The following is a 24218-nucleotide window of genomic DNA, read 5'->3' on the forward strand; positions in this document are numbered from 1 at the left end:
GCCAGGGAAGGTAAAGAGGGTACAGGAAGGTGCTGGGCCAGTGAAGGCAGCTAGAAGTGGCTGTAGATCAGCAGATAATCTGCCACCTGACGCAGCTGCCTCCCCCAACCTTACTAGTATTGGAGATCCAGCTCCAGACCAAATGGCATTGACCTTTTGCACCAGTAACCCTAATGGCCACTAGGGGCATTGGGAGTAAAGATAGATAGTTATGGTCTCCTCTTCTTTTCTGTTTATCTCTGCCTCTATGACCCCTCTATGGATAGAATGTACTCAGGAATTTCCTGGGAGTGACTTCCTCCTCCTCCTCCTCCTTCTTCCCAGAATGCTTCTAGTTCCTCTTCTATAGGTCTCTCTCTGAACACCATGTACATTGGTTAGATATAAGTCTTTCTTATCATAATGGACTTCTGAATAAAGTAGACTAGTTTAACCTGACATGAATCTCCATGCTTATCATGATACTCTGTTGTAATGATAACTTCTGTTGTAATGGGAGTGAGTTAGCTCCTGATATACTCTGCTATATAAGTAATTACCCCCAACAACTAGTGGGCTGACCCTGTATTTTGACATTACAAATCAACGTCCTGAATGCTAAACAAATTGCCATAGACTATTATTTCATGGATTGTAATACAAAATGCACCTTTACGCTATGCCCTAAAGCAGAAATTGTATTTGCACAGACTAAACAATATTGTATGTGAATAAGAAGGTTACATAATTGCTTGTCCACACAATATTGCAGGAGCCAAATATTTCTAAAATGGATATGCAAGCCTTTTTAGTGGAACTTCTGTTGCAAAACTAAAGTGTTAGTAAGCCATGAATCCATCTGCTTGTGAAATTGCTGATAATGTCTGGAACTGTCGACGTGCATCGTTGGTGCACGTCGGCACCAACGATGTGGGGAAATGCAGTCGGGAGGTCCTGGAAGCCAAATTTAGGCTGATAGGTAGCATTTTGAAATCCAGGACCCCCAAGGTAGCATTCTCAGAAATGCTACCTGTTCCACGCGCAAGTACAGTGAGACAGGCAGAGCTGAGGGGTTTCAATGCGTGGATGAGACGGTGGTGCCGGGAGGAGGGGTTTAGATTTGTTAGGCACTGGGACACATTTTGGGGCAAGCAAGGCCTGTACAAAAGGGACAGGCTGCACTTGAACCAAGATGGAACCAGACTGCTGGCGCTTAAAATCAAAAAGGTTGCAGAGCAGCTTTTAAAATGACACTTGGGGAACAGCCGATGGGAGCTGGGCAGTATCCTGTTTGGCAAAAGCCATCCTTTAAAGTGTGAGGCTGCAAAGAATGCAAATGAAACAGAAGGGGATGGAGCAAAACCGCATAAAGAACAGATGGGAGCCTGTGCCAGCAGGTCAAAGAGTCAAAAGAGTAGCATACATCAGGGGAGAGATTCAGCGTATAGGGGCTTGTATGCCAATGCCAGAAGCCTCCGAACCAAGATGGGTGAGCTGGAGTGCTTGGTTGCTAACGCAGAAATAGACATAGTGGGCATAACAGAAACATGGTGGAACAGTGAGAACCAGTGGGACACTGTTATCCCTGGGTATAAATTCTACAGAAAGGACAGGGAGGGGTGCCTTGGAGGAGGGGTAGCACTGTATGTTAAAGAAGGGATAGAATCTAATAAGCTAGAAAACCTAAGTGGACTGGAGTCCTCCACAGAAACCCTGTGGGTGACTATACAAGGTCGGAAAGGAAACGTGCTACTGGGGACGTGCTATCGCCGTCCGGATCAAAATGATGACAGTGACTGGGAGTTGCAGGAGGAAATCAGGGAGGCGTCAAGGAGAGGCAGGGCTGTAATAATGGGTGATTTCAACTACCCACACATAAGACTGGGTAAATTCACATTCAAGTCTGGACAAAGAGGTCAAATTTCTAGATACACTAAATGACTGTGCCCTAGAACAGTTGGTCATGGAACCAACCAGAGAGAAGGCGACCTTAGATCTAATTCTGAGTGACACCCAGGACCTGGTGCGTGATGTCAGTGTCATCGACCCTTTAGGGAACAGTGACCATAGTGCCATCAAATTCAGCATACATGCGGGGAGAGAATCACCAAGGATGTCTAACATGGACATTTTGAATTTCAGAAGAGGAAACTTCTCCAAAATGAGGAGTATGGTGAAAAAAAAGCTGAGGGGGGAAATCAGGAGAGTCACTTCGATCCAGAGTGCATGGAGTTTACTCAAAACCACAATACTAGAAGCCCAGTTAGATTGTATACCCAAAAGGAGGAAAGGTACCACTAAGTCCAGGAGGATGCCAGCATGGCTAACGGGTACCATCAAGGAAGCCATAAAAGGGAAGAAGACTTCCTTCCAAAATTGGAAGGCCTGTCCAAACGAAGAGAACAAAAAGGAACACAAACTCTGGCAAAAGAAATGCAAGGTGACAATAAGGGAGGCAAAAAGAGAGTTTGAGGAACATTTAGCCAAAAGTATCAAGGGGAATAACAAAAACTTCTTTAAGTACATCAGAAGCAGGAAACCTGCCAGGGAGGCGGTTGGGCCATTAGACAATGAGGGAGTGAAAGGGATTATTAAGGAGGATATGGAGGTTGCAGAGAAACTGAATGAGTTCTTTGCATCTGTCTTCACGGCAGAGGATACTGAGCATATACCTGTTCCTGAACCAGGCTTTTTAGGGATGGAGGCTAGAGAGCTGAGTCAGATCAAAGTGACAAGGGATGATGTTCTAAACTGTCTGGAAAAACTGAAAGCTAACAAATCACCAGGGCCGGATGGCATCCATCCAAGAGTCCTCAAAGAACTCAAATGTGAAATTGCCGACCGTCTTACTAAAATATTTAACTTATCCCTGAAATTGGGCTCTGTACCAGAGGACTGGAGAGTGGCAAATGTAACACAGATTTTCAAAAAGGGATACAGGGGAGATCCGGGAAATTACAGGCCAGTTAGCCTAACATCCGTTCCAGGCAAATTGATGGAAAGCATCCTCAAGGATAAAATTGTAAAGCACCTAGAAGAACAGGCCCTGCTGGGAGTGAGCCAGCATGGCTTCCGCAAAGGTAAATCTTGCCTCACCAACCTTTTAGACTTCTTTGAGAGTGTCAACAAGTGTGTGGATCAAGGTGATCCAGTTGACATAGTCTACCTGGACTTCCAAAAAGCTTTTGACAAAGTTCCTCATCAAAGGCTCCTGAGGAAACTTAGCTGTCATGGGATAAAGGGACAAGTACATGTGTGGATTGCTAACTGGTTGAAAGACAGGAAACAGAGGGTAGGTATAAATGGAGAGTTTTCACAATGGAGGGAAGTAAGAAGTGGGGTCCCCCAGGGATCTGTACTGGGACCGGTACTTTTTAATGTATTCATAAATGATCTAGAAGCAGGGGTAAGCAGCGACGTGGCCAAATTTGCAGATGATACCAAACTCTTCCGGGTAGTGAAATCCCAAACAGATTGTGAGCAGCTCCAAAAGGATCTCTCCAACCTGGGGGAGTGGGCGACAAAATGGCAAATGCAGTTCAATGTTAGCAAGTGTAAAGTGATGCACATTGGGACGAAAAACCCCAACTTCAAGTATATGCTGATGGGATCTGAGCTGTCGGTGACGGACCAGGAGAGGGATCTTGGGGTTGTGGTTGACAGCTCGTTGAAAGTGTCGACTCAATGTGCGGCAGCTGTGAAAAAGGCCAATTCCATGCTAGGGATCATTAGGAAGGGGATTGAAAATAAAACGGCTAACATTATAATGCCCTTATACAAAACTATGGTGCGACCACACTTGGAGTACTGCGTACAGTTCTGGTCACCACATCTTAAAAAGGACATTGTTGAACTGGAGAAGGTACAGAAAAGGGCAACCAAGATGATCAGGGGACTAGAGCACCTTTCCTATGAGGCAAGACTACAACACCTGGGGCTTTTTAGTTTAGAAAAAAAGACGACTGCGGGGAGACATGATAGAGGTCTATAAAATCATGCATGGTGTGGAGAAAGTGGAGAGAGAGAGATTCTTTTCCCTCTCACACAACACTAGAACCAGGGGTCACTCCATGAAATTGATTGCCAGAAGGTCTAGGACCAACAAACGGAAGTACTTTTTCACACAACGCATGATCCACTTGTGGAACGCTCTGCCTCAGGATGTGGTGACGGCCAACAACCTGGATGGCTTTAAGAGGGGTTTGGATGACTTCATGGAGCAGAGGTCTATCAATGGCTACTAGTCGGAGGGCTGTAGGCCACCTCCTGCCTCAAGGGCAGGGTGCCTCTGAGTACCAGTTGCAGGGGAGTAATGGCAGGTGAGAGGGCATGCCCTCAACTCCTGACTGTAGGCTCCCAATGGCATCTGGTGGGCCACTGTGCGAAACAGGATGCTGGACTAGATGGGCCTTGGCCTGATCCAGCAGGGCTGTTCTTCTGTTCTTATGTCCATTTGGGCTTTAATGTATTTGGTTAAACTGTTTTCAAAGAACAAGAAGTTTAAAAGGACGAAGGCTAACTTGTTATTTAGTGAAAATCCTTAGAATAAGAAGGTATAATAACAACAAGATACGCATTCCCCAAAATCCACAAACTTTCTCAAATACCTCTTTAATGTTCAAAATTAGCAGATGTTTGATGTAACACATCAGCTTCAGTGCTATACACTTCAGTGCTAAACATGCTCTTAAATACAATAACTAATAATCATAACTCAGCAAACTAACAGGAAATAGTAAATCCTGTTACTGTACCAATATCAACCAATCCTGTTACAAAACCCCTCTCTCAATAGTCACGAAATTTCATCACTTCTCTCATTTCCTCTTTCACATTAGGACACAGCTGTTCTCTATATAGTAGGACATAGCTGTTCTCTATACATCGCTTCTCTTATCTTACGCTTTCTCACATCTGCCTCCACAGCCAAAATTGATAACTTTGTATTCACTTGATATTTCTCTTTAACGTGCACTGCCCATGGTTTTGTTAAATCTTTAAGCTGTATGTCTGCCAAATGTTCCTTGTATATTTTTATCAAGGGTCTGCCTGTCTCCCCAATATAAAACTCATGCATTCCGTACAAACCATTTTATACATCACCTCCTTTGTCTGACACCATCCTTTATTGTTCTCACAAATCTGGCAATCCTCCATTTCACATTTGTTGTCATACAGTCTTGACTTCACTAAATGCTGTTTCAAGGTCATAGGGGCTGTACAAATTACATTAACTTCCAAACCTTGTTCCTTTAAAATCTGTTGTGCTTCCCAATTAAAGCTATCAGTCACATATGGAATTTTAAGTACTGGGTACCCTTCTCAAAATAGTGAAAATCCTGCAAACATACCAGTACTGCTCCGGGACAACTCCTACAGCTGTATCCATATGCCTTCTACACCCACCTATATCTATGTGGATATACTCTCTTAAACTCCTTAAGGATCACATATACAGCTTCACAGGAAATCTGGGAAGTGGTAATTTGCTGGAAAATATCTCTGCATTTATTATATGGAATGCATGGGCAGTGAACTGTGTGATGACATGTTCTTAGTGGAGGCATGCAGGGGAGTAACAGAAAGGTTAGACCCTGGAATAGGAAATGAAGATGGGCCCCTAGTAGTGTTGCCATGCCCTCCCCCAATTCTGCGTTTCACCCGGATTTTAAGCATTTCACCCAGATTGATTAGCCCACCCACATTCACCTGGATTTCAGCTTTCTTTTCTTTTCTTTTTTTAAGGCTAAGCTCTAACCCTTGTAGAAGCGGAGTTATGGAGCAAAACATGCAGTCACTATTCTGCTCAAAAATTATTTTCAAGCCAATTTACATAATATGCAAATTAGGCACCCGGATTTGGAAAGCCGGAATAGGGCAATCCTACCTCTGGGCCTTTTGCCTTCTTCTCTCCTATGTATATCTGCCAATTGAGAATGACACTTCATGTACCTGATGGGACTATAATCTATGGGAGCATATGCTCAAATACACTTGTTTGTTTTTAAACTGCTGCAAGACCTTTTTTTGCTTTTGTTTCCACTATTAGAGTTGAAGAAGCCAAGATCTACTTGTTTTGTAAACAAAATAATCATTAAGCTAAGCTTACTTACTATGGAGTAAGCCCCATTGAAAACAATGACTTGCTTCTAAGTAAGCATGCATAAGATTACACTATAAAGCTGTTACTTTGAAAACACTGGAAAAAACCTAAGAAAATAGTTCCACCAGCCCAAGAGGGCTTTAAGCATATTTTTATTTTAAAGCATCCCTTTCTCCCCTTGCATGCCACTTGGTGAAATGTTTTGGAAACTGAGAGGTGTTTCAGAAGTGTCCAAAATCTTCACCTGGTTCAAATCACTACAGATTTTGACCACAGCCACTTTCCAGGGGCATGTTCTCCTCTTGTATAATGGTGTCACCAGGTTCTGGACACAATTAAAAATGCTGTTTATCACCTTAAAGCCCTAAAGCTCAGGAAACTTAAAGGAAACTTAGACCTCCTTTCACATGAGCTTGCCCAACCACTTATATCAATTGTGAAGGCCCTTCAAATACGTTCTGAACTTCAGTTGGTGGGAATATGCAAGAAGGCTGTCCCTGTGGCTGTGCCTTGACTTTGGAATTCCATGCTCTACCACTGAGCTAGAAATATTCTGTTAATTTATTAATTATTATTATTAGTGGTGGTGGTAGTAATTGTAGTAATAATAGTCCATGTACCCAAATGGAATGATTTTGCACTTGAATTAAGATCAGCCATTACATTTGTATACTGGGTGGCTACAGTACCCTGGGTAGTACCCTGAGTACTCTGTGTTTCCAGCACTGCCTTTCTGCAGGCTCCCAGAAGCCTCTCTGCTCATATCTGGCACCACAGGCTTGTAGTTCCCACTCTTAACATGCTCAGAGCCTCATGGGATCATGGGCTCACCGCTTGCCAGTACATGGGGACAGGTCACGTAGCAGGCAGTGGGATAATAGCCCCCAGGTTCATCAGCTATCACGTGAATCAAAAGGGGATTGGCCCTGCACCTTTCCCTCCATTGGGAATGTCTAAGCCAGGGATTCTCAACGTGTGGGTCCCCAGATGTAACTGGACTTCAACTCCCATAATTCCTAACCAAAGGCCACTGGGGCTGGGGATTATGGGAATTGAAGTCCAATAACATCTGGGGACCCACACATTGAGAAACCCTGGTCTAAACAGACCCAAGTTAGCTTCTGAATCAACTTTAAGGTCTCTCTGCCCAGAGACTAGCCCCATTATTTCCCTCTCCTCAGCCGGAAAGCAGAGAAGGCACTGCAAATGCCACCCACTTGCCTCTCCTAAATCAAAAAACCTGTTTCTCTAAAGCTTCCTTTCTCTAGCCAGCCTGGAGTCATCTAATTCGGACGCCAAGCTAAATTGCCTCTTTGCAAGTTACCTGGTTAATCTCTGATTTGTATTTTAGTAATAATATTGCCTTAATTGACCCTTTTTATACTGTACCTCTAAACCCTTCAATAAACTGTATTTGTGAATCTCAACCTAATCTCTGTCGGTTCATTTCCCTGGGACCAGAACTTTGCACAAATTTATTCTGAATTGAGACTACTCCATTCTAGTTTGCTAATTTCCCCACACAAGCCCAAACACAGTTAGAGGTGTTCGCCAGTCACCCCGGAGCAGTTCCATTAACATCTGAATGATAATTCAGTCAGCTGCAATAACTGGCCACAAAGGAGGCAGAAATCTGATGATGGTGAAGAAGACAGAGAATGGGTGGGTGGGTGGGATTCCTCACCATATGGCTAGATGCTACCCATATGTACAATAGGAAACATGCTTGGCAACTGTAGCCAGCCATTGAGATAACAGTCAGTATCTGGCTTGAAATCTCTCCCTTTTGCTCATGCTTTGTGGAAGCTAGAAGCCATAAAAACAGCCACAAGTGACAATTGATACGTATTTGGATTTGGATTCTATGCTCTGAAGCTATTTTTACTAGCCAGCCCTTTGCTTGGGAGAGTGAGAAGTGATGGGCTGGCTTGCCTTTCTCTCCTCTCAGACTGGTGTATTTGCAAGTCAGCAGCTGCAATGCCATTAGAACCTAAGCCATGCAAAATAGTTCTGGAAGGGAAGGGAGGGACAAGAAGCAACACATAAGATGACCCTCTTTCTTTTACATGCAAATTACCTTCCTGAATAATCACCTGGGGCTTTCCCAGATTGCAGGGTTAATTACAGGAAGAAAGTGCCGAGAGCTGTTTGCCTTACATTTTTTACAGCATTCACATATGTATCTACTACATGGTTTACACTAGCATTTCCTGCAAGATATACATAAAGTTTGAGGGGCAAACATGTGTTTCTAAACATACAGTGGACCAATGGCACTCTTACCCCTGGACTTTGAGGCCAAAGGCTGGGGTCAAAGTCCAGAGCCCCCACACCCCCTGGGGCCACCAAATCCTTTTTAGTCTGTCCTGGGTGGTGTGGTCACTGCTGGCCTGCACTATGTCAGGCAGAGTGTGATTGTGACCTGTGCTGGGTGCTTTAGAGAAAGAGGGGGGAAGTGGGGAAATATTTATTTATTTATTTAATCATATTTCTATACCGCCTAGTATGTACATCTCTAGGCAGTGGACAAAATTTAAAATATTTAAAAGTCACAAATTAAAACACATGACAATAAAAACAACAGAATAAAATAGTTATTAAAACAAGTTTTAAAAATTATTAAAAATTAATTCTAATTAAAAGCCCGCGAAAACCGGAGAGCCTCGAGGTTCTTCCTGAAAGTAAACAGAGAAGGAGATTCTCTTATTTCAGTAGGGAAAGCCCTGGGGCAGCCACAGAGAAAGCCAAGTCATAGGTCACCACCAAACGAGCTGGTGGCATCTGTTACCGGCAGGGGTGTGCAAACCGGCTCAACATTCAGCCAGTTCAACGTCGAGCCAGTTTGGTTCAACAGCTCGGGGTCGAACCGAACCACCCCTTCTTCAGTCCAAACTAGACCGAACACCCCTGGGGTGTATGGACCTTTTATAGTTTTTTTTAAAATTTGTTTTAAGCTTTACTCCCCTCTTGGGAGTTGCTGGAGGTGGCGGGGGTGGGTGGGTGGAGGTCTATGGAGGTTCCCTCTCCCCCCCCCCCCCGCTGGCCGTCGATATGCCCCCTCCAGCTGGTTCGGCTGGCGCTCTTCAGACAGTTTTCGGCCTTCGCCCAGCGGCCCAGCGGCCATTTTGGAGGCCACACACCTACAGTGCACATGTTTGTGTGGCCCCAAAATGGTGAAGGCCGAAAATTGGTTGAAGAGTGCCTGAATGGGAGAAGAGCTGGCTGAACTGGCTGGAGGAGGCTATATAAAGAGACAGCATGTGGAGGGAGAACCTCTGCGGACCCCACGCCGCCTCCAGGAATTCCCTGGAGGGGAATAAAGGTAATTTTTTTAAATGAAAAAAGGTCCACGAATCCCTCCCCCCAGACCGAGTAGAGCTGGTTTGAGGGGGTGCTGGACCGAACTGGGTTTGAGTCCAGTCCAGACTTGAACTGAACTGGATCCATGCACATCCCTAGTAACTGGAGCTCTCCAGAAGATCGTAACAGGTGGCAGGGTTTATGACAAAGAAGGCACTCTCTTAAATAGCCTGGACCTAAGGCATCAAGGGCTTAATAGGTTAGAACCAGCACTCTGTATTTCACCTGGAAGTATACTGGCAGCTAGCACAGTTCTTTCAAAACCGGTGTTATGTGGTCCCTTTGTGTTATTCCAGAGACCAATCTGGCTGCTGCATTCTGTACCAATTGTAGTTTCTGGACTACGTACAAAGGCAGCCCCACATAGAGCACATTACAGTAGTCAAGCCTGGAGGTTACCAGCACATATACCACTGTTTTAAGGTCGTCCACCTCTAGGAATGGACGTAGCTGACGTATCAGCCGAATCTGCTAAAAAGCCACCGCCTCAAACTAATAAACCAGGGAGAGATTTGGGTCCGGGACTACTCCCAAGCTACGTACCTGATCTTTCAGGCAGAGTGTAACCCCATCCAGAACAGGCATATCTAAACCATCTCTCGGGTCCTGACCCCCCCACACTCAGTACCTCTGTCTTATTTAGATTCAACTTCAGTTTGTTATCCCTCATCCATCCCATTACTGCCTCTAGGCAGGCATTTAGGGAAGATAAAGTGACAAGTAACACTTGTCACTCCAAGCGACACCATCTGGAATCTGCTTGAGAAGTAGGAGTGGAACCACTGTAAAACAGTTTGTGGGATGGAAATATGTTAAGTTGTGTGTTGAAATCTTTCTGCTACTGAATTTTTGCATAAATATACCAGTTTATTTCTCCAGCAAGGGGAGTGTGTGCTCCAAAGGCCTTTAGGTCCAGGCTCCAAAATTACCTAAAGGCACCTCTGCAGTGGACACAGGTTGGGGCCCTACAGTCATGTTTGTTTATTTATTTATTTATTTGAAACATTTAATATACTGCCCACTCCGAAGACTCTGGGCAGTGCACAAAAACATGCAAACAAGGCAACATTAAAAATTACATTCTAAATTAAAAACTAAAGTAACTAACAAAAAACCAATAGGTAAACTACAGGGCAAAAGCTTGGCGAAAAAGAAAAGTCTTCAGTAGAGATTTGAAGATCAGTAAGGAAGGGGCTAAACGAATCTGGAGGGGAAGAGAGTTCCAAAGAAATGGGGCAGCAACCAAAAAGGCCCTTTCACGGGTCCTAGCGCCCCAAACCTCTCAGAAATCAGGGACCGACAAGAGGGCCATCTGAAATTATCTGACCGGAAGGGATGTAACTGGATGGGAGAGGCGGTTCTGTAGGTAGACAGGTGCCAAGCCCCACAAGGCTTTGAAGGTCAGAACCAGGGCTCTAAAATTGAACTCAGAAGTGAATAGGCAACCAGTCTAATGACTGCAGAAGAAGTGTTACCCTGTCATATTTTCTAGCACCCATGAGGAGGCGAGCCGTTGCATTCTGGACCCGTTTTAGCTTCCCGATCATCCTCAAAGGTAACCCTAGATAGAGAGCGTTACAATAATCTAAACAGGAGATTAGGGGTCCCTGGAGACTGTGTCTGCCTTTCACCATGCCATACAGGAAATACGGTGCCATGCTGCTGGTCTGTGGTATAGGATGATAAGAACATAAGAACAGCCCTGCTGGATCAGGCCCAAGGCCCATCATCCTTTTTCACAGTGGCCCACCAGATGCCACTGGAAGTCTACAGGAGGAGTTGAGGGCATGCCCTCCCTCCTGTTGTTACTCCCCTGCAACTGGTACTCAGAGGCATCCTGCCTTTGAGGCTGGAGGTGGCCTATAGCCCTCCAACTAGTAGCCGATTGATGCACTAGATTGTGCACATATAATTCTCCCCCCACCTTCATACACTGTGGTGACACCTTTATTCTCTTTATATGATGTTATTGCCAGTGGTTACAACAATAAATAAATTTACTTACTTACTTAACTTACACCTTTCTTCTCTTGCTGTCCTCAGCAGTTTCATGGCTTGGAAGATGAGGAAAGGGGTGGGGAGGGGGTAGGAAGAGAAAGAGAGGCAGCAAGTGAAAGACCAGGCAGCCACAACTCCTCTCAGGGGCTGCCAATTGCCTTATTTTAAAAGTTGATGTGTCGGTAATTCAATGTGCATAATAACTCCTCAACTCTCAACAAAAAGACCCTTTATTGTGCAAAAAGAAAAACTAAAAGTTGGTGTACGTAAATAAAATGTTTGGGTGTAACACACCATCCTTAGTAAAGCAAACAAATGAGCAGCACTATTAAAAAGCGTTCATTTTAAAAGTGTTTTTTCTCCTCTTTGAAATATTCAGTCACAGATTTTTGATTCTTCCTTCCCTGTTTTTTGTTTTAATTTAAGCCCATATATTAAATCACAGTTTATGTTTGTGTACTAGTAGGGAAGATGATGGTAGGGATCAATTATGAGCCCTCAAGAATCTATGGGACCTGGCAAATGTCTGACCCCAATCCAACAACGTTGTTGCTGCTGTGACTGCCAAATTAACAGTAGTGATGCGATTTAGCAACTACTGCAAGTAAGAAAGAAGCCCAAGTTAACATGTGATCCAGTTTCCAGATTCCCTAATTTGTTCCCAGATTCATTATTTCTGTAATGAGTTCAATTAACCTATCCACTAATTTTGTTAACAACCTTAGAAATTATTATCTGTTGTCATACTTAATAACCTTTCAGCCACTGAGAACTTTAAATTTCTTACCAATAGTACCCAAACTTGGGAATGCTCAACTAAATCTCCTCCCACCAAAACCAGCTTTATCGGCTTAGAAAGTTTTAATGCCAAAGTACATGCCTAATTCCTCACAAGTAATTGGCTTTCTTCTGAAAATCCTGATTAAATGATTTTTCCTCGAATTCTGATTTGCACTAATCAGCATGGATTAGAGGCCTTTTCCTGTTTCGTGATGACTCAACAGATGACAAGGGATCAATCCGATTTCTGTTTGTTCTTTGAAAACTGATAACTGAAAAGTGTTCTGAAGTGTTACAATATAGCACAAGGCACTGAGAATAATAAGATTACTTGTCTTTCCAAAGTGCTATATTTTGATGCATTGTTTGCAGTAACAAGTCACATGGTTAGCAGTTCATAAATAATTTCAGGAATATATTTCTAATCCAAATAAATGTTTGAAATGCTCTAGATAATATAATAGAGAATAAATAAAGTGCAGCATGTGCAAAGAAGCTCTGTCAGATGAGACTAAGGGCAGCTGTCTTGTCTTCCATCCTTTCCCCGACAATAAGCAGGCAGATGCCTCCTGGAAGTCCACAAGAGGGCATTCACTGTGGTTTGTCCCCAGTTTCTTAATATTCTTAGCCAGTTACACTTCCACTGGACAGAAATAATGGATTGTTAAGTGCAGATGTTTGCTGTGATTGTGATAGTTACTTGGCCAGTGTCCAGTTTGTTTTTATAAACATATTTTTAAGCTTTGAATGTGGTTCCAGGGATACGAGTTTGTCTGTCTATCTATCCATACACACATTTAAGTTTGCCACTGAATACAGAGTTGTCGTGAAAAGGAAAACACACATTTGAAACCTCACCAGAGGTGGGGCTGGTGAGTCATTGGGGAAAGGATTTGGAACAGGAAAACAGCAAGTAGGGGAGAGGATGAAACACCCCTCCTCTCCCCTTCTGCATTACTGCTGAAAATTCCGTCATCCTCGTGTGGCTTTGGTTTTTGAAAAGGGCAATGGGACATTGTTACACACGACAGTGTGTAGTGTGTTAATTCCTCCCCCCGCCCACCGCCAACCTTAGGTGTACACTTAGAGAAGATAATGTGAAGCAGCTCTTAGGATCAGTTAGTTTCCAATGTAAAGGATAGAAATGTTAGTGTTAAACATGCAACCTGTTTCTCAATTTTTCAAAGTCATGCTTTTGCTTTCATTGAATGAATGTGTATGTGTACAGGGAAGACAAGCTACTTATTAGAGCTGAAAACCATTGCTATTAATTTGTAAACAGAACTTTGCCTTCAGGGATTTGCCTTTGTTGTAATTAAGTGGAGGTCACTGCTGAGACCATCTGTCAAGTCCAGCTGCTCAGAAAAGGCTGGCAGAATATTTATTTATTTTGAAATGTTTTCCCTGCCTTTCTCCAGAAGATATCAAGGTGGCTTACAAGTAACATCTAAAATAACCCTTCAAAACAGATTTAAAGCAGTAATCAAGAAAAATTACAGTGTGCGCATAAGTGTGTGTATATATATACACAAATAACATACACACACATATGTATGGATCATAAAAATTATTCACAATAAAAAGCAGGAAGCTTGACCTAACAGTTCTTATGCTTTTTAGGTAGGAGAATAATATGATGTTATATACTGTAATTGTGCTCTAGTGTAGTGCAAAAGAACATGCTTTCTAGTGTCACAGTTTATTCACATAGACACACACACATCCCTTGGCCAAGGACTATTTTACCTATTTAAGCTATTTTCTGTATTTTATATATTTGCTTATGAATTCAAATGTACTTTTCTTCTTCTTCTGTATATTACTATTTTATTAAAGTTTCAGTAAAATTATACAATCAATAGCAACAAGGCTTCTGAGACCCAACAAATATCCCAACCCTCTTTACAAAATACCTTGGCACAGAGAAAGAGGAAGAAAAATAATAAATAACATTTTTTAAAATACCACCAAAATCTGAACCAGACACAGCTCTTGAGCAACACAGTCCCACGTCACAGTCAGTATAAAAGCAGTTTGACAAAAATCTTCCAGATGGTGTCATACATGCTGAGCTTGTCCATTTTCTGAAACATGGTATTTTCTCAAGCAGCCAAATGATCATATCTCTCATCTAGTGGTTATCTTACCAAAGGCAGATAAGGTAAAAGGACACTCTCACCCTTAGCCTATGATGGTCTGTGTGAGGAGGTTTCTTTTTCTGAAACAGGCCACAAGAAGTGTGGTGAACAACAAATGAACAAACAAAAGAAGCCATTTGCCACTGTAAGATGTGTTATAAACCTAGGAACATTCTGATGAACATTCCGGGAAGTGTTCAAGATCCACCTGAAACTTTCTTGGCTCTCTGACCAGGCCTAGCCTCTAAATAGACTTCAGCCCTATTCACATATTATAGTGTACACAGGTCTGTACACATGAACAAGTTTGTGTGAGAATGACTGTAAATACAGTACATTTAATTAAAAAGTGAGCCTGTGTATAAGCCCTCTCAGATACAGGGTACAGTAGGAAGTGTATTACTGAATGTGAATAACTATGTGCATACACTGTACTTAAGACTATACTATGTGCATGCACTGTACAATGTATGCACGTAATACACTGTACTATGTGCATACACTGTACAATGCATTATGTGCATGCACTGAACATAATGCATTGACCATAGTGTGTGAATAGAGCTTGAGTTATAAGTAAAATATGGGCTGGTTGGTGCTGCTCTGTATTTTATACTGGAAAGCATGAAAGTGGCTTTAGAACATTCCAATAGGATTGCTGCTCTAAGAACTGGGACTCTTTTGAATCTTTTCTGTGAGAAATTGTGTCATTTCCTCCTCTGTGTTCTCCAGCACCTCTCTACAGTAAACAGTACAATCCAAGGTTACATGCAGAGCCATCCAGTGTAGTGAAATAACTATACACTCTTTGAGGAAGCAGAGGTGATAGCCCAGGGGTGGGAGGGCAAGCAATATGCCACACCTCCCCTCTCCTACTCTCCTTGCTCACAGGGACCACCTGCTTCTTTACTATTAATTATTAATTATTATTATTATTTTATATTTTATATCCTGTTCTTCCTCCAAGGAGCCCAGAGGGGTGTACTACATACTTGAGTTTCTCCTCACAACAACCCTGTGAAGTAGGTTAGGCTGCGAGAGAAGCGACTGGCCCAGAGTCACCCAGCTAGTTTCATGGCTGAATGGGGATTTGAACTCGGGTCTCCCTAGTCCTAGTCCAGCACTCTAACCATGGCACCACGCTGGCTCTCAGGCGTGTAGCAAGGTTGGAGTGGGCTCTGGGACAAAATGTGAAAATGGGCCCCTGCTCCCTTCTTCTTCAGAGAGGCACAAGGCGGGGGGCAAAGAGAGAGCTGGGTGGGTCCCCCTCCCTCAAGGAGCCAGGGATACTCATCGCTCCCCGTGCCCTTGTTCAACTGTAGCTATGCCCTTGCTACCACAGCCACCTCCTCCTGCTGAGTGCATGAGATGAAACCAGGGACATCTTTGATCCCCAATGAGAGAAGGGTAAAGAGAAAATGATGGCAGCAACAGCACCTGTAGTATATACAAGCATTGAAACAGCTGCTGTGTGATGTTTGTGCACACACATTAAAAAGAGCATTCACAAATCATTTTTATTATATATGCCTTGGCTGTAGGACCGATTACAGCCCTTACCCTGAGGCTGCTGAAAACGTGCTGCCTACAGCAACTATCTTCTATATTAATTCCTGTAGATGGACAGAAGCACCATGGTGATTGGGCAGTGGGGATTCCATATGCATAAGAACACAAGAACAGCCCTGCTGGATCAGGCCCAAGGCCCATCTAGTGCAGCATCCTGTTTCACACAGTGGCCCACCAGATGCCGCTGGAAGCCACAGGCAGGAGTTGAGGGCATGCCCTCTCTCCTGCTGGTACTCCCCCGCAACTGGTACTCCCCACAACTGGTATTGCAGATAGGGAGGAGGAGCCTGTGATGGTTAAGATCAGTTGGAATGCAACTGTTACTGGTTGGAAGATGTTCTGTCAGCAGCCTGAGGGGAATGAGTGGCCATGGCAGCAAGGAAGGGCCCAGTCGACCACTGCTGCTGTTTGGGGCTACCGAGGCCATTGTCAGAGGAATGGCCTGGTCAACCACTGCTGCTGCTCCTGTGGGGAGGAGCAAGAGTGGGGCTCGAGTGAGGGTGGGGAGGTCTCTGAGGTTGCAGCTTGGTCAATAAGCGGCAGCAATTCTGCAGCCACGACCAAGAGGGGTGAGGGGGATGGAAGCAACAGGATGGAGGAGGAGGAGCAGGAGTGTAGCTCAGGTGAGGGAGGGGAGATCTCTGAGGTGAGGGGGGCTGTGGCAGGGGGTGAAGGGAGCAATCAAGTAATAGCACACAGATGCTCTAGAGTGCACGAGAGTTCCAGCATCTAAGCAGAGAGAAATAATGGCGGTGGCCGAGGGCCGGTGGGCAAAGCCCTGCCGGCCGGGAGTAGGAGGCGGTGGCAGGATGGCCTGGTTGCCGGGGTGAGACAGTGGTGGCGGCAGGTCCTGGCCCAGCCACTTGGAGGAAGTGGCGGCGGGCCAGCCTAGCCTGGCCGGCAGCGGCAGGACAGCCTGGCCCGGGGGGACGGCGGGGGAGCGGCTGGTCGGCCAGCCAGAAAGCCAGGCATGCTGGCGTGGTGGGGGAGAATGGCTGGGCCCAACTAGAGGCGCAAGTGCTCTGAGCCTGGGCCTACTAGAACCTTTTAAAACTCGTTACTGACCCTATCCCCAATTATATCCAGCATCTGCATCTCAACACCACAAGGAATATGCAATGCTGGTGTGTAGACACTATATGCAACTGCATCATCAGACATGGCATAGAGTTTTTATACATTAAGTCCATTATGTGGCACACTGCCAAACAGAAGTCTCCTTATTGTTGCCCTATACATCCTTGAGAAATGACCAGTAGCCAGGGTCTCGCACCACTGACCAAGGACTGGAAAAACTCATAGGAAACCCATCACAAATACTAAATTGGCGACATATATTCCAATTGGACAATTTAGGCTATAAAAAGGGGACTTCTCAATAGCCAGGATTAGGTTAGGGGAAGACATCTCACCCACAAGATATCCATGCTGCTTGAACTCTCTGAGGAGTAAAGACTTTGACTCTCACTCAGTTGCTAGTACTGTTGTGGGAGGCAGTGAGACATAATGGGTAAGATAAGCTTCATAATAGTTAACTGGATAAGTTGAATGGCAATTTAAGGCCACAGGAAAGGGGTGTGTGTGTGTGTGTGTGTGTGTGTGTGTGTGTGTGTGTAATAAGGAACTAGGCACTATGAATTTGGATTACTGGTTTTGGATTGATTTCTATACATCAAGGGAGAAGGGAAAACCCTGGGACATTGTACTTTTGTGTTTTAGCTTTTGAGCTATTGAAAGCAAATAAACAGACCCTTATTCCATGTACTGCCTGTGTTTTACTCCTCCATCTTAGGTTAAATATCCCAGGTACTATCAAAAGGTCCAGAGTCCCTGGGTTTGGAGTTACTGGACATTAAGTCTCCCCTTTCCTTGCCCTTAAACTTGATGGTAACAATACTGGGGCCATAATATTTACATGGCTATCCCATTAAGATACTACTTAATGGTAGACAGAATCCAATGTTCAGACTAGAGTAATTAGTTAAACAGTATTTGATTAGGTTTGTTTGTCAAAGCCAGCCAAAATTGTATAGTCTCATCCCAAATGTCATCTTAAACTGGTTGCCAAAATATGCCAAGCCAGAAAAGGATTCTATTGAGCTTCCCGCTCCCGCCTCCCCATTGAGAACAGCCCTGCTGGATCAGGCCAAAGCCTCATCTAGTCCAGCATCGTGTTTCACGCAGTGGCCCACCAGATGCCTCTGGGAAGCCAACAGTCAAGAGGTGAGGGCATGCCTTCTCTCCTGCTGTTGCACCCCTGCAACTGGTATTTAGAGACATCTTGCCTCTTAGGCTGCAGGTGGCCTATAGCCATCAGACTAGTAGCCATTGACAAACATGCCCTCCATGAATTTATCTAAGCCCTTCTTAAAGCCACCCAGGTGGTTGGATCTTGTGGCAGAGAATTCCATAGGTTAATTAGACATTGTGTGAAAAAGTACTTCTTTCTGTGGGTCCTAAATTTCTCAGCCATCAGCTTCATGGGATGACTCCTCATTCTCACCTGTATTAGTATACAGGTATGCACTCTCTCCTTATTCATCAACATATTGCCATCTATGCTGTTGAGCAGGCATGCAGTCATGTCTTTCCCCCTTGATTCTACTCTTTCCTTTGCTCCCTCAACTCTACAGCATGTGCAGTTGGCTGCCAAATCATATCTTCTCCCATTACATTAAAACAACCAACCCATCCTTAGTCCCTGTTTCTTCAGCAGACACTACGATTCATGCTCTGCCTGGTCATTTATTGTCTTAACTTCTGCAAACTTCTCTCTGGCCTTCTGTTGTGTGATCTCAGTCCCCTGCCTCTATCCAGCAATCTGCTGCAAAAACCAGTCATTTATCTCCTCGCTCTAACCGTGTAATGCCCCTTCTTGAAACCCTACATTGGTTTCCGCTCTGCTCCTAGATTCTGAAAAACATTTCCACCTATCAGGCAATACAGCATTCATAGGTCTACTAGTGCCAGTGCCACTGCTCTGGGAGACAGATTAAGGGCAAGCTGCCGGGAACCGCACAGCATGTCTGGACAGGGTTTGGATATGCAAGGGAGAAACTCATTCTGCATATCCTGTGGAGCACTTTGCCCTTAAGCCCTGAAAAAAAAAAATTCCTGTTGCAGGAAATGACTCTACACATACTCAGAGGCACTGAGTCAGAATTTTTGAAAGCACAGGCTGACAACTTGACAAGATCATTTTGTTTCCCAATTTTCAAGAATTTGTAAGCAAGTGCCAGACAATATTTAACAATATAGTACACCTAATGGCACACCAGGGAAATGACTTGACTAGCAAGCCAGAGTTGCTGGTTCAAATCCCCACTGGTATGTTTCCCAGGCTATGGGAAACACCCATATCGGGCAGCAGCTATACAGGAAGATACTGAAAGGCATCATCTCATACTGCACAGGAGGAGACAATGGTAAACCCCTTCCGTAGTCTACCAAAGACAACCTCGGTGTCGACTCCGGGCTCTGTGGTCTCCAGGAGTCGACACCGACTCGACGGCACACTTTACCTTTACCTTATCTGAGTTACCTCAGAGATGCATTTGTTGCCTATACGACAGCTAGCTTTAACATCAAAGGGAAAACGGATACCTTAAAGGTTTATTCAAGGCCGCATGCTGCCTGCGCAAAAGCCAGCCAGCTTTCTTTTGCTGATATCACCGCAGCCCCCTGGAGGAGTCTGCCTGCGTGCGTGCTCGTTCCCGAATGCCGCGTCCTCCTCCAGCTCTGGCAGCCTCTGGGCGGGTTTACTGGGGGCAACTCCCTCACGCAACTGGAAGCCGCTCACAGCTCCTCCGACGAAGGTTATCTCGGAGCCGCCTGGCGCCCCAACAAGGGGGTGAACTTGGGAAAGGCGGAGTCGGCCACGGAGAGACCCCACCTCCGGAGGGATGACAGAGCCAGTTAAGAGGGTGCCGCGCGGTTCCTACCACCGCCCAATGCCCAGACGGCGGTGTGCTTTGCTGCGCCTCCAAGAGCCCTTCCTCTGCCCGCCACCGCCATGCGCGATTACGACGATATTATCGCCTTCCTGGGCGAGTGGGGCCCCTTCCAGCGCCTCATCTTCTTCCTGCTCAGCGCCAGCATCATCCCCAATGGCTTCAACGGCATGTCCGCCGTCTTCCTCGCCGGTACGCCTGAGCACTGGTGCCTGGTGCCGGCCGGCGCCAACCTGAGCGGCGAGTGGCGGAACGTCAGCATCCCGCTGGAGGAGCGCGACGGGCGGCAGGTGCCCAGCCGGTGCCGCCGCTACCGCCTCGAGGCCCTGGTCAACTTCTCCGCCATGAACCTGGAGCCCGGCCGTGACGTCAACCTCAGCCAGGTGGAGCAGGAGAAGTGCCTGGACGGCTGGGAGTACAGCCCCGAGCCCTACCTCTCCACCATCGTCACCGAGGTAAGCAGGCGTGTGCGCTCCCGGTGGGGGGAATCGGATCGCGCAGTTGGCCGGCTGTGCTGCTGCTCCAGCGTGGCGTATGTGCAGCTAGGGGGCTTGGTAGAGATGGAGTAGGGAAAGAAGCCGGGGGCTGCATGTGCTGCAGAAAGCAAGGGCGAGAGAGAGACGAGACCGTGCATGCCGCGCTGGGAGCCACAGAAAATGGAGTCGGTGGACCTGGGGTGCAAAGGCGATGGAAGGAGGGGCCTGGCTGGGGCCATATTGTGTGCAGCTTCTCTAGGAGGAAAATACGCACGCAAGGGATTGCTGAGTTGCTTGTGGAGCGATTGCAGTTCCTTGCAAATGCAAACGCTCTACTTAGGCACGTGCGTGCCACTCGCGCGGTTGCATTCGTACCCGTTTCCCAGTACGGCCGGAGCAGCTTCTATTGTCTAGGTCTCTGGAAAGGGAGAGGGAATAAATGCCGGGGCTTCGTTACTAATGCCTAATTCTTTGGAAGGGTGGGTTGTTGGAAAGCTCCAATTTTTTGCACGGTCGGGAAGCGGGTGGCACTTGCCTCTAACGTCAGCAGGGCACCCTCGTCCTCTTTTCCCTCCGCTCTGTTTTTGAAATCTGGTACCTAACCAGCATTTTTCGTGCATCGGCAGCGTGGAAGGCTGTGCTGCTTTGTTTGTGGGCGGGCATATGTGTGCGTGTAAGAGAGAGTTGGGGCGGGGTGGGGGGAGAGAGCGTGCGGACAGTTTATTCATAATTTGGGACCCGTAGTCACCTTAAGTGGGGCAGCGGGGAAATGCTTGACCAACAAGCAGAAGGTTGCCGGTTCGAATTCCCGCTGGTACTATATGTGACAGCAGCGATATAGGAAGATGCTGAAAGGTATCATCTCATACTGCACGGGAGGAGGCAATGGTAAACTCCTCCTGTATTCTACCAAAGAAAACCACAGGGCTCTGTGGGCGCCAGGAGTCGAAATCGACTTGACGGCATACTTTACCTTTAGTAGGGCTCTAATTCTGTGGACCCATCTGTTATGTGTATAACCCACCAGATGCCTATTATTTACCAACCCAGTCCAGGAAACTATTGTTTGCAGTTTTATAGTCACTTGATGTTGCATCACTTCTGTTTTTTTACATTTATATCCCGCTTTTCCTCCGAGGAGCTCAGACCTCGGTGTACACACTTATTTCTATCCTCACAACAACCCTGTGAGGTAGGTTAGGCTTGTCATTTCATCTCTGGATCCTTCAGTGCCGAATGTGTGAACTGCCGCTGCCATTGCGAAATATTGTGGCTGAAGTTGTACTGTATGTGAAACACAAACCTGCTGTGTGAGTGGCTGATCTGTGACAGTTTAACAGAAGGAAGTAACTTGTTGCTACAATGATCAAGAGATGTGTCAATTCACCCACGTGGAAAGGCTGTGTACGGGGCTGTAAGGTTTTAAAGATTGAATAGGTGACCCTAAATTGCTGTTGGGTCCTAGTCCTATATGGATGGGTGCATCAGTGAGTCAGTGTAATCTACCATAGGGCCCAGCTTGTGCATGGACGTAGCACTCTCACCATATATGTGCGTGTATGCGCTGATAAAGCAGCAAAACGGAGTTCTGGAAATGTTATGTGCCCTTGTAATATTTCCATGTTTGGGCCACAGGGTGCTTGCATGATCTTTTTTTTTTTTTTTTAATTAAAAGGTAATCCACACTGCAACACAGTGAGTTAGAGCTTGGATCTGAACTGGTGTGGTTACATGATGAGTTCATTAGACAAGATGTGGAGATCCATGATCATTAAAGATGCAGATGCGGGGCCCTAAAAGTCAGATTGGGGTCATGGTAATGGCTTGACTGATTTCGTGATTTAAGTCCTTCTCACTGATTAACCCCATAGAGGCACCTGTATGATCAGCAGCTAGGAGGCTCCATAGAGACATGACTTGTCCCCAGTCTGCTATCCAGACTCTACTCTGTAATTATTGAGCTCTTGTAGGTAGTAGGTAAGTAGGTAGATAAACAGAAGGATTTGCTGGCATGCTGATATGTCAGTTCAGGTTAGATCAATGCTCCGGAGTTCTGTTGAGCTGGTTAAGTGCGGGCATTGGTGTAGAAAACCATATGTGTGGTAGTTAAAGGTGTGTCATTTAAAGGGTGTTGTCATAATAACATTTTAAAAACATGTTTTGTTTTTCCTGCACAAGGGGAAAAATAAAGGAGTATGGCGCAAAACATTGTACTGCAAATCTGGTAATAGTAGTGTTCAGCAACTCAGGCATGTAATAATCTAGAGATCACATTGGGCCTTAAGTTTCTTTCTTCTCAAAATCTTGATGCCACAAGCAATTATTCTACTGGAACAGGCTCTCTTCTGGAGAAGGGAGTAGGAACTGACTCACTGGCATTTAAAAAGCTTATAAGACCTCATTCACTCGTAACATCTGGAGGTTTCTAGGGCATGTTAACCCAATGTGTTCTTCTTGTATGCCATGGGTTATTCATTTAGAGCAGTGATTATTAAATTTTGTAATCTTGAGGCTGCTGTTCAGATTTGCTTGTAGACCACCACAGTTTTTCATGTTACAGATGGCATGTGAGAAAGTGCTTGAAAAACTTCCAGATTTAAACTGCATGCCTCCCACATGTCACTGTTGCTGAGACATTTTAATGACTTTACTGTTCAGACCCAAACCTTGTCTAATAGGCATAGAATATATTATTGCAGATATATCAACATTAAATTAATAAATAAGACAAACCTGTTTTAATGGACTACTTGAAAGAGCAGCACAATTCACGAGTAGTCTTATCTGCAGACCACAGTTTAAAGAATTCTTGATGTTTAGAGGCTTTTAGCAAGATTAGTTGATTACAGTGTTACATGTACATTGGCTTCATAGTTGTTGCCCTTTTCTTCAATATTTTGTTTTCCTTGTAGAGAGTGCAAGATAAATATACACTCAATATTTTTTTTCCTGGAACATCTTGTTCATCCCAGAATTTGTTGCTGTTGCTGTGTGAAGTGAAGTAATGCAGGTGCCAGGGGCACTTAACAGGGCAAACAACAATACTTTAATTTTTCTTCTACCCTGCAGCATATGCCCCTTTCTTTTGTGCTAGAATGCACAGGGTTTTGGGGGGGTTTTTTGAGGGGAGAGTAGTAAGGTCATTTCCTTATCTATTGAACTCTGATGGAATATTTTGCTATTGTCCTTGAGAAGGGACAACTAATAACATGCAAAAGCAAGCTTAAATATAATTGGGCTTGAATAATTGTGGGGAAGAGTTAACTGTTTTATAGATGCAGATTCATCACTTGCTCAGATATACCGTAGCTCTTGCCTCCAACACATATAACATTTTAGTTGTGAAGTATTGATACTTGAGTAGCCATGGGCCTCCCTGAGGCATGTCACAGAAGGCTAGAAAAACCAACAGTTATGCTGAAAAAACAACAGTTATGCATGTGATGGGCGCATGCACAGCCGGTACTTCCGGCCAATGAGAGCAACAGGGCAGCTGGGAGGAATGCTGCCGCCCCTCGGGGCTTCAAAACAACTGAGCACCGGCAGGGGAAATGCGGCAGGAGGGATGAGTACATCCTCCCTCGCCCTTAAGGGAACACCCCCGCTGCCGCAGAAATGTGGCGGAGCTGTTCCAGGTTCAAGCCTAATGTATATTACTGGGGGAAGGCATTGCTTCCTGCCCTGATGCATTCTAGGGCAAGAAGATGGAGAGAAAGACATACATTTGAATTGCTGCTGCTATGGCTGCCTTCTGGGGAATGTCGGATCTTTAGGAAAGGTGAGCTCACCACCCCAGTGCATCAAACTATTACTGATGTATCAGCTCAGTGTGGTCCAGGAGTGCCAGTGATCAAATGCACTACTC

At 45.2% G+C, this 24218-nt stretch overlaps 1 protein-coding gene and 1 long non-coding RNA gene across 2 annotated transcripts in view; one reads left to right on the top strand and one right to left on the bottom strand.

Moving 5' to 3' along the window:
- The window catches only part of LOC128347102 (uncharacterized), a 38444-nt gene extending 18655 nt beyond the window's left edge, over positions 1–19789 (bottom strand). The window contains exon 1 of the long non-coding RNA XR_008317392.1: positions 19531–19789. This is a non-coding gene — a long non-coding RNA (uncharacterized LOC128347102). The remainder of the gene's footprint in view (positions 1–19530) is intronic.
- A 150-nt stretch (positions 19790–19939) lies between these two features.
- SLC22A4 (solute carrier family 22 member 4) overlaps positions 19940–24218 on the top strand; it is a 79487-nt gene continuing 75208 nt past the window's right edge. Inside the window, exon 1 of the mRNA XM_053301217.1 lies at positions 19940–20332. Coding sequence (XP_053157192.1) covers positions 19940–20332 — 393 coding nt within the window. The remainder of the gene's footprint in view (positions 20333–24218) is intronic.

Source organism: Hemicordylus capensis, chromosome 2 (assembly GCF_027244095.1).
Source record: "Hemicordylus capensis ecotype Gifberg chromosome 2, rHemCap1.1.pri, whole genome shotgun sequence".
In the NCBI taxonomy this organism is placed as follows: Eukaryota; Metazoa; Chordata; class Lepidosauria; order Squamata; family Cordylidae; genus Hemicordylus; species Hemicordylus capensis.